This window comes from Scophthalmus maximus, chromosome 4 (genome assembly GCF_022379125.1).
Source record: "Scophthalmus maximus strain ysfricsl-2021 chromosome 4, ASM2237912v1, whole genome shotgun sequence".
Lineage (NCBI taxonomy): Eukaryota > Metazoa > Chordata > Actinopteri > Pleuronectiformes > Scophthalmidae > Scophthalmus > Scophthalmus maximus.
In genome coordinates this window covers 15,106,254-15,118,943 of record NC_061518.1, presented here as the reverse complement: position 1 = coordinate 15,118,943, position 12,690 = coordinate 15,106,254, and the positions used below count along the sequence as shown (strand labels likewise).

General features: G+C 43.2%; 2 protein-coding genes across 7 annotated transcripts in view; one reads left to right on the top strand and one right to left on the bottom strand.

The window, feature by feature from the left end:
• The window catches only part of pax6b (paired box 6b), a 39,741-nt gene extending 34,523 nt beyond the window's left edge, over positions 1 to 5,218 (bottom strand). For all 6 annotated transcript variants that reach the window (XM_035627814.2, XM_035627812.2, XM_035627816.2 and 3 more), the window contains exons 1-2: positions 4,898 to 5,218; positions 3,928 to 4,011 (exon numbers count right to left, since the gene is read on the bottom strand). The gene's annotated coding sequence lies outside the window, so the exon portion shown is untranslated. The remainder of the gene's footprint in view (positions 1 to 3,927; positions 4,012 to 4,897) is intronic.
• Positions 5,219 to 5,244: 26 nt separating this feature from the next.
• Positions 5,245 to 10,963, top strand: rcn1 (reticulocalbin 1, EF-hand calcium binding domain). Its single transcript, XM_035627818.2, has 6 exons — positions 5,245 to 5,750; positions 6,640 to 6,833; positions 6,959 to 7,137; positions 8,756 to 8,816; positions 9,174 to 9,373; positions 9,611 to 10,963. Exons 1-6 carry the CDS (start codon positions 5,524 to 5,526, stop codon positions 9,716 to 9,718), a joined length of 969 nt encoding a protein of 322 aa, XP_035483711.1. The 5' UTR covers positions 5,245 to 5,523; the 3' UTR covers positions 9,719 to 10,963.
• The last annotated feature ends 1,727 nt before the right edge of the window (positions 10,964 to 12,690 follow it).

Below are 12,690 nucleotides of genomic sequence, written 5' to 3'. Positions count from 1 at the left end.
TCCTTAACTGTTCTGCCCCCTCGTGAAAATGTTAACGTTTAACAGTGACCAAGTGGATCAATTAAGCTGTGGCATAAAACGATGCTGTGCCCAAACAAATCCCCTCGAACACACACAAACACACACAAACACACACACACACACTCACACACAGAGACAAAAAAATGGCCTCACATTCACAATTCCACCTTAATATGCCTCCTCAAACATTATGTCCTCTGTTGATGACCCCCTTTGAAGACCTACTCAGACAGACACTTGCTCGCCACATATTTGCAGCTCGAGTAACGATGGGAAGGGCCATGCTTCACGGAGCACCGCATCAACAAAGTCTTGAGTCTGAGACTTGCTGCGGCCTTTTGCCATATAACACAGTAATTACTAGATCAAATCTGCTCAAATTGAGGCAACACTGTTCTGTGATCCCTCCTATACTAATCAGCACGCTGAGGTATGGCTGTGCGACTATAAATTGCTGACTTAATTAAAACCAGGACCTCTCTGTCATCTAATTACAGGGAGAAAAGGTTATTGCTTCAATGCAATTTTCCAAATATGATTCCTTCACAGTTATTAAAGGCTCAGGCGTCGTTTATTGTTTCAGATTTTTCAATATGGAAATGGCCCCGGTGACAGACGTAATGACTCGGGGAAAACGCTTCATCTCGATAGTGGCCTGGCGCGGCCATTTGTCTAAGATAAGTGGAGCGGACAGGAACGGGGAAATGTCATGGGAGGCATCCCATGATTGCCTCCACTTTACAGTTGTCATTAAACAGAGCAAAGGTTTCTTTTCTCCTATGTGGCAGCAATGAGAAGTTTATTAATCTATCCAGAATAGTAGGGCCGGTGAGTTATTATAACTATGAAAATTCACAGGGGAGAGGGAAATTGCGGGGAGTAATTGTGTGATGAGAGAGTCTATATTCCCGGTTATTGTTCCGTCAAATCAAAACCTTATGGAGAGCTGTTGTAGAGAAGGTGACATAAAATTCATATTAATTAGGGGGAAAAACGCACAAGGGAATCCCAAGAACCCCCAAAATCCTTGTTAAAACACAAGAAAAAGCAAAATGGGAGCAAGTCAATTTGTGGGAAATACAGTGAAGATAATAAAGAGGAGCAGTAAATTCAGAAATAATTCAATGGTAGCTCTGAAGGTCACAATAAGAGTTAATGTCCTGACCTGTCTCTCATACAGACAGATGAGAGAGAGTGGGTCTGCTGTCCTCATCAATCAACAAACTATTTAAGGGACGTTTTAACCTGTAAGTATATAAAAATACATCTTAGGAAATTTACAGTTATTCACCCAATTTATCTATAAATTGACAGAAAATACATGTTACACTTTACCATTAACTCAACAAATGTTGTAATAATGTTGGTTTATTAAAGCAACAGTGCAAAACCAAAAGATATTCAACATAGTATATATGATAAATAAAAGAATCAAATTATCACATTTGAGACGCTGGAACTAAACATTTGGTTGAAAAACAACTACAATTTTGAAGCAAATTATCTGCCAATTATTTCCCATTGATCTATTATTCGATTAAACGATTGATTGTTGCAGCTCAGCTTGCATTCAATATTCATTCAGTAAATTCAGAATTCTCACAGAGCACATTTCAGAACAGATGAAACTTCTTTCATTGTAATCCTGGTTTTGGCACAATACTTACATTTTTGTGTCTCTGACCGATCATCAATCATTGTGTAAACTTAAAATATTTTTTTTCCCTCTTTTCTTTGGGGCTCAAAGTTTCAGTGGGAGGAGCCTGAAGATGATCCCCCCACTAACCCCTGACCTGCAGCTTAGTGACAGAGCAGACCACAGTTTCATTTGGTCAGATGCCTGAGCAACAACAAATTCAGTCTCAGCAGTAAAACAAGAATCAGAGAGATGCTCTTCGCAACATCCACAAGACTGTGGCTTTATCTTTATCTTCACCCAAAAAACGGGCACAGTTGTTCAAAAGCTTATTTTTTTTTTGTTTTGTTACCAATATTTAAAAATTGTAGGAAATAACACATACTTCATTGCACTTTTTGGTGACTGTCAGATGTATTTTTCAAATTATCAGCGTATGGTCTCACTTGATTATATGCACTTGAATATTGACATGCTCAAATTAATTGTTTATGCTTAAACAGAAAAAAACAAGTCAATAACATAAATACAGTGTGGGGCAGGAAGAGGCCACAGAAGTGTATATGTCATGGACACTAATGTTCTGTGTCTCCCACCATAGGGTTTTCTTAATTACATTAACCAAATGCCTTCTGCAGTGTGTGCAATCTCATGGTTAGCTGAACACCCCTGTAGCTGCCCTCACGTTAATGCCCGCACTCGTTCAGCCATGGCACCATTGTTTAAGATTAATCCCATAACTTCGCAGTAACCCTCAGTTCATGCAGACTGTACCACAGACACGGCGCCGTGTTGACACTGTAAAATAGTCAAAATCTTAGTCCTGGTGAGATCAGCAAATCATCTTAAGTATAAAAATGTATATTATTATTTCCTGAAAATAAAATTTCTACTAGCAGTTCGAGGTTTCGAGATTAATGTCCAATAACAATTAGTGATTTATGTTTTAATACAATCCACATTTTATAAAGTTTACACTGATTAAAAATTTTATAGGGACAAAATTTTATAAATGTATTTCTCTGGAAAAAACACATTTCTTTATGTCTGCTCGACACACTGATTCAAACTGACCAGGCAGGACTAATTTAAATATATTAACTATTCATTAATTGAATAAAGAGGCTAGTTAGCCCGAGGGTCGCTTTATAATCATAAACCGGGGTGTACTATTTATGCAAAACAGCAAAGTGCCATGTGCTGGCTTATTATGCTAATGATGAATGGCAAAATACACGTTTCTCCTACCCACAGAGGAGGATTAGGCATGGCAGTGTCAGCAAGTTGTTTCCAGGGTACGGAGTCTGCTCCTCCATATTACAGCATGTTGAGATGCATCTGAGTAATGTGATTCTTCTAGTCCCCCCCACACACACCATCGCCCCCACCGCCCAATGCAAACCCTCTCCGTCTTTCTCATAACATTATGTTGCGACAAGCAAGGACTTAAACAAACCACAGGCATCTTCACACACACTGACTTTTCTGTTTTGTTATTCTTTTAAAGTTATCCTAGTATGTTGGAGAAAAGTTTTAATTTACCACAAACTATAGGATATCAACAGAACATTAAGCTACTAGTTAAAAGTCCATCAACCCTGTCCAGCTCTATGTGAAAAAAACAAAAGAGAGGAACAGGCTGTGGTTTGGTATAGATCCAGGTGAGCTCCTAGAAGTGGCTGATGCAGGTGCCGTCATGCCACAGGGTTCAGAGTGGGGGGGCGACAGTTGCAGATTTCATTTGAGATCACACCCTCCCCTCTCGGCCAAAACAGTGACAGGGATCTGAGGCTACTTTCACAATACTGTACCATTTAGTTTTAAATGGCATACTGTTAAGTGGACGCCTGCCCTCAGAGTTTTTGAGTGTCTAAAACAGAATTTTGGAAATGCTGCTCTCAAGTGGCTGTTGTTGCAATGTCTCAGGGGTAAACACACTAAGCCAGACTCTTACGAAGACAAGTCGACACATCTCTGCTTTTGAAGTATTTGTGCTCTGAAATCATAAAGGACAATACATACGGGGAGCGTTGTAGTCTGGACTAGCAGCAGTGAATGCAAAACATTGTAAACACGTATTGTCAGTAACAGTTCCACCTCGTCATTGGTCCGAGAAAAAAAACAATTGCTGTTTCTCTCTGTTTGTCTTAAGAAATCAACTGCAAGGTAGGCAGTCTACTTCCTGTTTACTCTGTCATGCACATGCCCAGTGTACATGAATGGTCACATGATATGCATTTTCAGGTGTGTTAGCTGTGTTAGGAGATTACTTCTGATACGCAGCTAGAACATTCATCTGGACAGGGGTCGTTCCTGTGTGGATGTCGTACGGATGAAACTGAAATCCACTGTCACTGAAAAGAAGAAAAAAAAAGTCACATTGACTCATTGTTTTTTTTTTTAGGTCTGTGTTTGATTTGTAGGTGGAACCTTTTTTCAGTGCTAATACAAATAATCCTCTCACTACAAGTGTTTCGATGTCAATGTTTACTTTTTCAGATAAAGGTTGCTTTTTAGTTTTATTTTTTCAAAGTAACATTTTATTTTTAACACCAAAACATAAATTCATTGTCCTGGCTCCAGAGCAGACAGTCTCAGGAGCGCAAACAAACACACAAACATATTTATTAAGTTCAACAATAATTTCACAAATGGAATTTTTAAATAAAATATAAATGCAGACCAGGATAAGAAATAGATAAACACATTCCTGTGCTCCCCTTAAAATAATATATTACTCTCTTTGGCAAAAAATAAAAAGTACACACCCCTCCTCTCTCCCTCCAAATAACTTCCCAACATTCCTTATAAACTAAAAATAGTTAACAACTTGTGTGAAACCACCTAACAAAATCAAAAGGCAAAGATGAAGCAGATATCATTAAGTATCACAGATATTCATTCTCACACAGTGGACTGATGAAACAGTTTCTGTTCAGCAACCAAACATTATCCTTTCTTCTATCGTGCCTGGATTCCAAGTTAGAACATGCTACTGTACTGTAGTATATTATTAACATAATAACTACCGTATGTGCTCAGTCTTCACTTCATTCTGCCCACAAAACATTCACAAACATTTCTGTATATGAAGCTTCTCACAGGCCTCACTGTTGAGGGTATTTGAAGGGTTTCCTGGTCCCAGTTTTCAACACTTTGTGAGATTACAAACAATTGCAGGGTTGAAGATGTGTTGGTGACACAGTGGGGGCTCGAACCCAAGTTATATACACAACATACCTGTACGATCCACACATGTACACACCGCCACGGCGTCATGGCGGATGTGCGAGAGGGAACCGACATGGTCGTGACACTGAAGCAGCTGTGCGAGTTGTAGAGTTTGTACATTCTCTCGTTGTTTTGAATCGTGGCTGCTTTCCACGCCGACTCCACAGCGCGTCAGCTTGCAACGTGGCGCCCGATTTCCCGCTCGTATTACCGATGTGCCGCGGACCAATGGCAGGGGAGTCTGTCAGCGGAAGGGGCGGGGCGCTGCCGGCAACGGACCCTGTGATTGGCTGTGCGTAAGGCGGCCGGAAATCCCGGTTTGGTTGCATCGCTTCCTGCAGGAAACGGGGACAGGATTTCTCCGTCTCGCCCACCCTCCCAAAAAAAAATCGCTGGGAGTGAAGACTCATACGTGGACTTGTCTGCTGGACCAGGTGCTCTCCGTCACGTTTGGCTGTTTTTTGGATGCAGCTGTCGCACACACCGCTGCTGGAGACAGAAAGGCTGGTGCGTGCGTAGCGGTGCGAGCAGAGGAAGCTGCCACATTGTGCCCCGTGGAGTCCCCGGCCTGCCGAGACAAAAACACCCTCCTCCCCGCCCGGCCTCGGTGAGAGCCAGCGTTCACCCCCGGACCGATGGACCGGCTCGGCTCCGTGCGCGCGCTCCTCCTCCTGTGCGCGGCGGCGGCGGTGCACGGTAAACCCACGCTGCGGAAGGAGAGAGTCATCCACGACCCGGAGCTGTTCAGGCAGGCGCACGAAGACAACAAGAGCTTCCAGTACGACCACGAGGCCTTTCTGGGCAAAGACGAGGCCAAAACGTTCGACCAGCTCACCCCCGAGGAGAGCAAGGACAGACTCGGGTGAGGACCTTTTATTAGCATTGTTTGTTATTATCGCACCTTCTTTTTGGTGGGGAAGTGAACGCAGGCACCTCTCTGACAGTTTAAAGTGTCCATGTGTTGTTATCGTAAATCACCCACACCCACTCCTCTGCTGCTGTCGCGTGTCACTGCCAACATTAACATTTAACAACACGACCAGGAGTGGCTGGGAGGGATGTGCACGCCAGCAGATCTGCAGGGCTGCATCATCGTGTCACCAGCACGCACACACACACACACACACACACACACACACACACACTCCTCCAGAGCTAATTGCTCTGGCGAAATCTTAATTATGGATCACCAGAACAGAAGCGTTTGTAGGTGATGATGACGTCTGGGCGAAGAGGTCGTGTGTCACTAGACGATCTTCGCACAGTGCTCGTTCTGTCTCAGGCTTCTTGTGGTGTACCTGGGTCAGACTCTGTGCTGCTGTTCCTTGTTTCATTTTTTTCTTTGGATGACAAGCTGGCACCATGTAACACGCGTTGGCTAACTGGGCTTCCCCCCTCAAAGAAAAACTCTTCCTGTGGTGCTGGGAGTGGGAGGGTCTCTGCAACATCTCAACGTGGCAGCCCAGCTCTAAGAATACACCACAGCTACACTGCACCTCTTTTTTTACTAAAAAATGGGTTTGCCCGCTCCTCCTACCAGAGTCTAATTGAAGCCACATCCCTTGTAGTATAAATGGCACTACCACACACATATTTATTTATATACATATATATTTGGTTATTATCCTATTCTGCTGGCCTGTGACCACAGTGGACCAGTGTATTGTGGGACATGTCACCAGTGGGTTAAATGTGAGACAGCACAAAGAATGTCTCCTTACAGCGGCTTCCTTTCTTCCCTCGTCTCGCAGTAAAATCGTGGACCGGATAGACGGCGATGCCGATGGCTACATCACCACGGCCGAGCTCAACGCGTGGATCAAACGCGTGCAGAAGCGCTACGTGTATGAGAACGTGGCAAAGGTGTGGACGGACTACGACCTGGACAAAGACAACAAGATTTCATGGGATGAGTACAAGCAAGCCACATATGGATACTACCTCTGTAAGAATTCCCTTTTATCAAGCACTCCATGTCCCCGGTTTTTAATGTACAACACGGCTGTTTACAGGCGTGTTGTACATTAAACGGTACGGTAACCTGGTTACCTTGATTTCGCCCTCTCTTAGCGAACCCGGAGGAGTTTGAGGAGGCCAGAGATCAGTTCAGCTTCAAAAAGATGCTTCCTCGAGACGAGAGGAGATTTCAAACTGCTGATCTGAACGGCGACCTGGCAGCAGACAGAGAGGAGTTCACCTCCTTTCTCCACCCTGAGGAATTTGAACACATGAGGGATATTGTAGTTCTGGTAAGCCCTCTGTGCCCACCATATGATTAACTGTAATTAGAAAGGGGCGGGGTAGTTTGTTGTCTAAGACAAGTATTAGACTAAGACTTACACAGAGAAAAAAAATCCCATCAAGTTAAAGTTTTGTAAATTGCTTGCTCTCTAAGAAATATACTTTCCTTACACCAGCAAATCTGAGTTTCTGCCGCGTGTATTTAATCTGCTGGGCCTCTCGGATGTGCCACGTTTGGACGACTCCCAAATTAAATTTTAACTCGGCCTGGAAATTATTGAGTTTCTGTATTTTTTTTGGAACAGGTCCAGGGGGATGGACTGACTGTCCTATTTAAGACGCCGTCTTTAAATATAAATTTAGCTCCGTGGAACAGTTGTGTGGCAAATCTTAGGAGTGATGCACTATGCTGCTGTGTTCATAAAAGTTGTACTACCCATTTGACAGAGTTAATTATTAATTGATCATTTTTACGATGGCACCCAATGTTACCGAGGAACAGTTTCGCCCGTGGCGTCTCCGCTGATAGTGGTAAATCTGGCTAGAGATCTGTAGGAAGAAGGTTAGATTTCTGTCTTTATGACGCAGATCTTTCGCACAACTATGTATTGATGAGGACACATTCACACCAGCCGGAAGATTTCCAGAACATTCAGACGAGGGGTGGCGCCTGGGTAGAGCGCCTGCTCAGTCGCCGTGAATCTTCTGGAGATTTTCCTGCTGTATTCTCATAATCGTCTCACTTGGACGTATACTGTTATTTTTAGCAGGGGCCTTGGCAGGAAAAGTTACAGATAATCTGCGGACATTCGCGTTCTCACTTACAGCCCCCCAGGAAAGTTCCGGACATTGTCCAGACATCAGTGCATTTCTGAAAGCAGCTTTATGACAGGAATGTCGACTGGCTGAACTTGATATATTGATCCTTGAATGGACGACCGTGATTGTGATGCATCTCTCCCATGCTCATGAAAAGCACAGAACATCTCTCCCACTGTCAGTGTTCACAGCGGTCTATAGTGGTCGATTGGTTCTACGTTTTTAATGCACTTCTCTTCTTGTTTACACGCAACCTTTCACAGGTTAAGTCGGCATAGAGAATGGATGGATGCTCTGATTACTCTCTATAACTTATTTATTATTAGACTGCAGAAGCTACATGGCCATTAATCATTCAGCAGGGTTCACAGAGGGCGTCTCACCTGAGGATGTACACAGTGATTTGAATCTCTAACGCTGCGTGCGTGTGATACTCTCACATGCATGGCAGTTACTAAACATGCAAGTGTGTGGTTGTTAACTAATGCTCCGCTCACACGGCAGACCTCGAAGAGACCGTTTAGTCAAATTCACACTCTGTCAATTCCAGGATGTGAAAGAGAAAATTATCTAGCAAGGCTTTAGAGTTTATTTGCTAAGGACAAGTGCATATCACTTTTGAATGTGGAAGGGTCAGCACTCATCAGCTGGCAATCCTGTGATTGTAGCGTCAGTCTGCCCGACCAGCTGTTAGTTGACCCTCATCCTGCCTGGGGGCGACGTGTTTGTCTTTTATTACTCAAAGTGAAAGTTTCAACTATTGTTGGCCGTGTGTCTCCCTGTAATGACACAGTTAACTCGTTGCAGGAAACCCTCGAGGACATTGATAGGAACGGCGACGGACACGTGGACGAGGACGAGTATATCGGTGAGTTCAAGCATTAATAAGAAGTGAATCAAATTCATTTGAAATAAGCAAACAAAAACCCAGTAATAGAAATAACTACAGCATCACTAAAGACATATACAAGCTCAGCAATGTGCTGTCCAATGCAATAAAACCAATTAATTAATAATGATTAATATACACCAGTGCACCGTAGAATTCCAACCCCTTCGCTTTTTTTGTCATGTTGCGATTCCAACCAGGTTTTGTTAAGCTTGCAACTGACATATGTGGTTCCCATGTAAGCAGGGATTAATCAAAGAAGTGTATTTAATGTGTAAATTTGGTCTCATTTGTCTGGACTCCTGTGCAAACGTCGCGGCCCTCTTGTTGTTTCAGCCGACATGTTCGCTCATGAGGACGGGGGTCCGGAGCCAGACTGGGTCAAGACCGAGAGGGAGCAGTTCTCTGATTTCCGAGACTTGAACAAAGATGGCAAAATGGACCAGGACGAGATCCGCCACTGGATTATGCCCCAAGACTACGACCATGCCCAGGCCGAGGCCCGACACCTGGTTTATGAGTCGGACCAGGACAAGGTACAATTTGACTGAGCTTCATCAGCATGTCCAAGTCCTGCTTCCTTTTCATCTTATGTATATGAAGTGATGGCAAAGGACCACAATAACGATAATGACAATGATTAAATTGAATATCCCATTATTTCGGCTTCTATTGCTGTATTTGGAGGCGTGGTCTGAGATTGCCAAAATATTTCAGTGCATTAAGTATTACTGATCTTGTAATTCCCGTTATCCTCTCCTTCTTCTCCTCAGGATCAAAAGCTGACCAAAGAAGAGATTCTGGAGAACTGGAACATGTTCGTCGGAAGTCAGGCCACCAACTACGGAGAGGACCTCACCAGGAACCACGACGAGCTCTGAGCTCTCGGTGTGTGTGAGTGTTGGTGAGAGGAGGTATGTTCAACATCTTTGTCTTCCAACGACACAGACTCTTTTGCCTCCTCCCACCGCTGCTGCCACCACGCCAACGTTTCCTCGTAATAGTGGGACGGACGTCAGTGTGTCGAACCCTAAACCAACACTGTAGATATCAAAGGAGGAGGAATGTTCTGTCCCACCACTAAGAGTCCACCTCAGTGTTTATGTCGACGGCTCTGTTTCTGACATTCAGGAGCAAAGTCCGACTTGGTGGGCTTTGTTTCCATCGACGGTGCCTTCCAGCCGCATCGTCGGCTCCGCTGCCTCAGAGATGTGTGTAGACGGTCTTTACATAAAAACCTGTCATAGCTGAATGCTGAGCTTCACACAAATTGTCAGATACATGAAGAGCAACGTTAATGTGAAATTACAGCTAAGAACGTTTGTGCTGGTTTTATTTATTTATCAATTAACTTCTGAACTGTAAGTCTGAGTGTTCTGCAGGATTACTGTGTTCACATAGAGATTTCTTTTTAACTGAAAACAAATAATGTTTCTTTGTTTACAGTTTTTGTTCTGGCCGTATTATTTTTATTATTATTACTCTTTAGGATTACTCAAATGCTATAAAACTAACTGATGTTCAACGGCATGGTTTCTGCACGTGTTTGGTTTTAGTTTAGCCTGTGAAAGATTTTATTTTCTTCATACATGGTTTGTTATGTATTTATTGGTATACTTAAGGCCAACAGTATGCTCCATGTTAAATTTGAATTGACTTTTGCTAATGTTACATTTGAGCTTTAGCTTTTTACAACTGTTCCATATAGCAAATGTTGGACATCGGAGAAGGGAAGATGAGTTCCCTTTACTCACGTTCTTGTTACATCACTCCAAGGTCGTCTTCTGTATCAGATGACCACAATGTTGTTTTTTTTCCCCACTGCAATTTACATATATATACTGTTTATCAATCTGGTGTTTTGAACATCAGAAATTGATCTTTTGTCATATTAATATTGTGAAAGAAATAGTTTGAATGACATAGACCAATGTTTTTTTTTTGTCAAATTAGCGCAACTCAAAACCCTTTTTCTTCTTTGTCTTCTTTGTCCTTTTTCTGTTGTGCTTTGTTGACTCGAACCTCGGCTACATTAGTAGTCCACATCTCACACACGCACAAACAGATAAATATCTTCCACACTGCACATGCTCATTACTTGTGTCAAAATAAAAGAACAAAAAAAATGTTTTGTTTTTTTGTGAATCTGTTCAACATCAGTATAGATCAAACCAGAAAGTATTATTTATAATCATTTATCTTTGCATAGATACCGTTTCTGTTCATGTAGGCAGCTTGATTGAATCATTTCTTCTCAGTCTTTACAGCTATGACTTACTGAATTATCTAAAAATGGATAATGTTTAATAATGATAGGTGTCCTACTTCCCTTGTCTCCTTGTCGTTACAGAGCATGGGTGCAGGTGGACACGTAATTCACTCACAGTTTGAAATGATCAGGGTCAGCAGGGTCTAAATTAAGTAATGGGGAAATCTTTTTACCCTCCAAAAGGTCCAAACTTTGGGGTCCAAGAGGTCTGGCTGAAGATCGATGCAGCTGTGGAGCTCTGCACTAGACAGGTGACCTCCACTTTAGACTAGAGGTGACGACAAGGGTGGCGCGAAGAACAACGTAAGGTAAGATATGCTAGGGTCAGGGTCAGGGTAAGGGGTTAGAGTTAACAAATCACAAACGAAAAAACACCCAGCTACTTCCTTATTGTAGAGTGGAGGTCACGTGTGTCTGGTCTAGAGTGGAGCTCCAGTCCACAGCCAGACCTTTCTCTTGTGGTTAGTATTTTTCTACAGGGAACTTTGGGGCGGAGTTTGCAGCGCTGAAAATGCCTGATTGGTCGAGTACACCTGCGTTATATTTCAGTCGGTCAATCTTGGCAATAGCTCATAAAATCTGTTTCCTTATTCAGTCCATCATTTCAGGTGTTTCGAATAAACTCTAGTGCTCGTCTCTCTTCCAATCAACGGCAGCACAATTTGTATCTCTCCCATGTTTTCTGTCGTTGTGGTGCATTGCTCGATGTGTCGTTGTTGTTTAGTCTTCTGCATTACTGCCGCCTGGTTGAGTGGAACATCTTATTGTAGCTGTCAATTGTTCATACGATACTGGCCTAATTTTCCCTAATATACGCTGGTCCTTAGGCCATGGTGGAAACGCAGGTGAACAACAATCTGCTCCCTTGAACACTTCCTGGGAATAAACGTTCCCGGAACCTTTGGTCAAATCGAGGCTTGAGTGCATGAGGCACTGGAGCGTGAGAGGGGGACAACATACTAAAAGTTCATGTGTATGGGCTGTATGAGCTTAAAGTTTCACAGGGGGAACACTGAAGGTAGCTTCTGTGTGTGCTGGGTATTGGATCGCTCAAGTCTGTGTTCAAGTTTTTGACCGGCTGAACATCGGGAACAAGCAGACACCGTTAACACTTCTCTTGACTAATCGCAGTCTACACACACACACACACACACACACACACACACACACGTGCGCAGCAGAGATGGAGCTGAGCTGACTTACTGTTGCTGCTGGCTGTGGCAGTAAAACTCTCAGATGTAACTGAGAAAGCAGCTCTGCAACCCAGCCTGTCCCCTCTGCTTGCTCATGTGGAACATATGGATATATGTGTGCCAGTTAGCAAGACAAGTCAAGCGGGACCAATGCGATAAAGCTCATTAGGAACAAGGGACAGGGCGATGTACGTGTGGGCTGTGTTAGTCTGTTGTAATGAAGGACACTTCCTCAAACACTCTCGGACCTACAGCAGCCCTAAAATGTCTTGTTGCATATTTTTACTCTCTCCAAAATTTATTTGGCCTTTTTTTTCAGGTTTAGGTGACTTTGTTGACAATAACAATGAGTATTTCATTGGCAGAAATAGGTTACCAGATTCTGGCATGG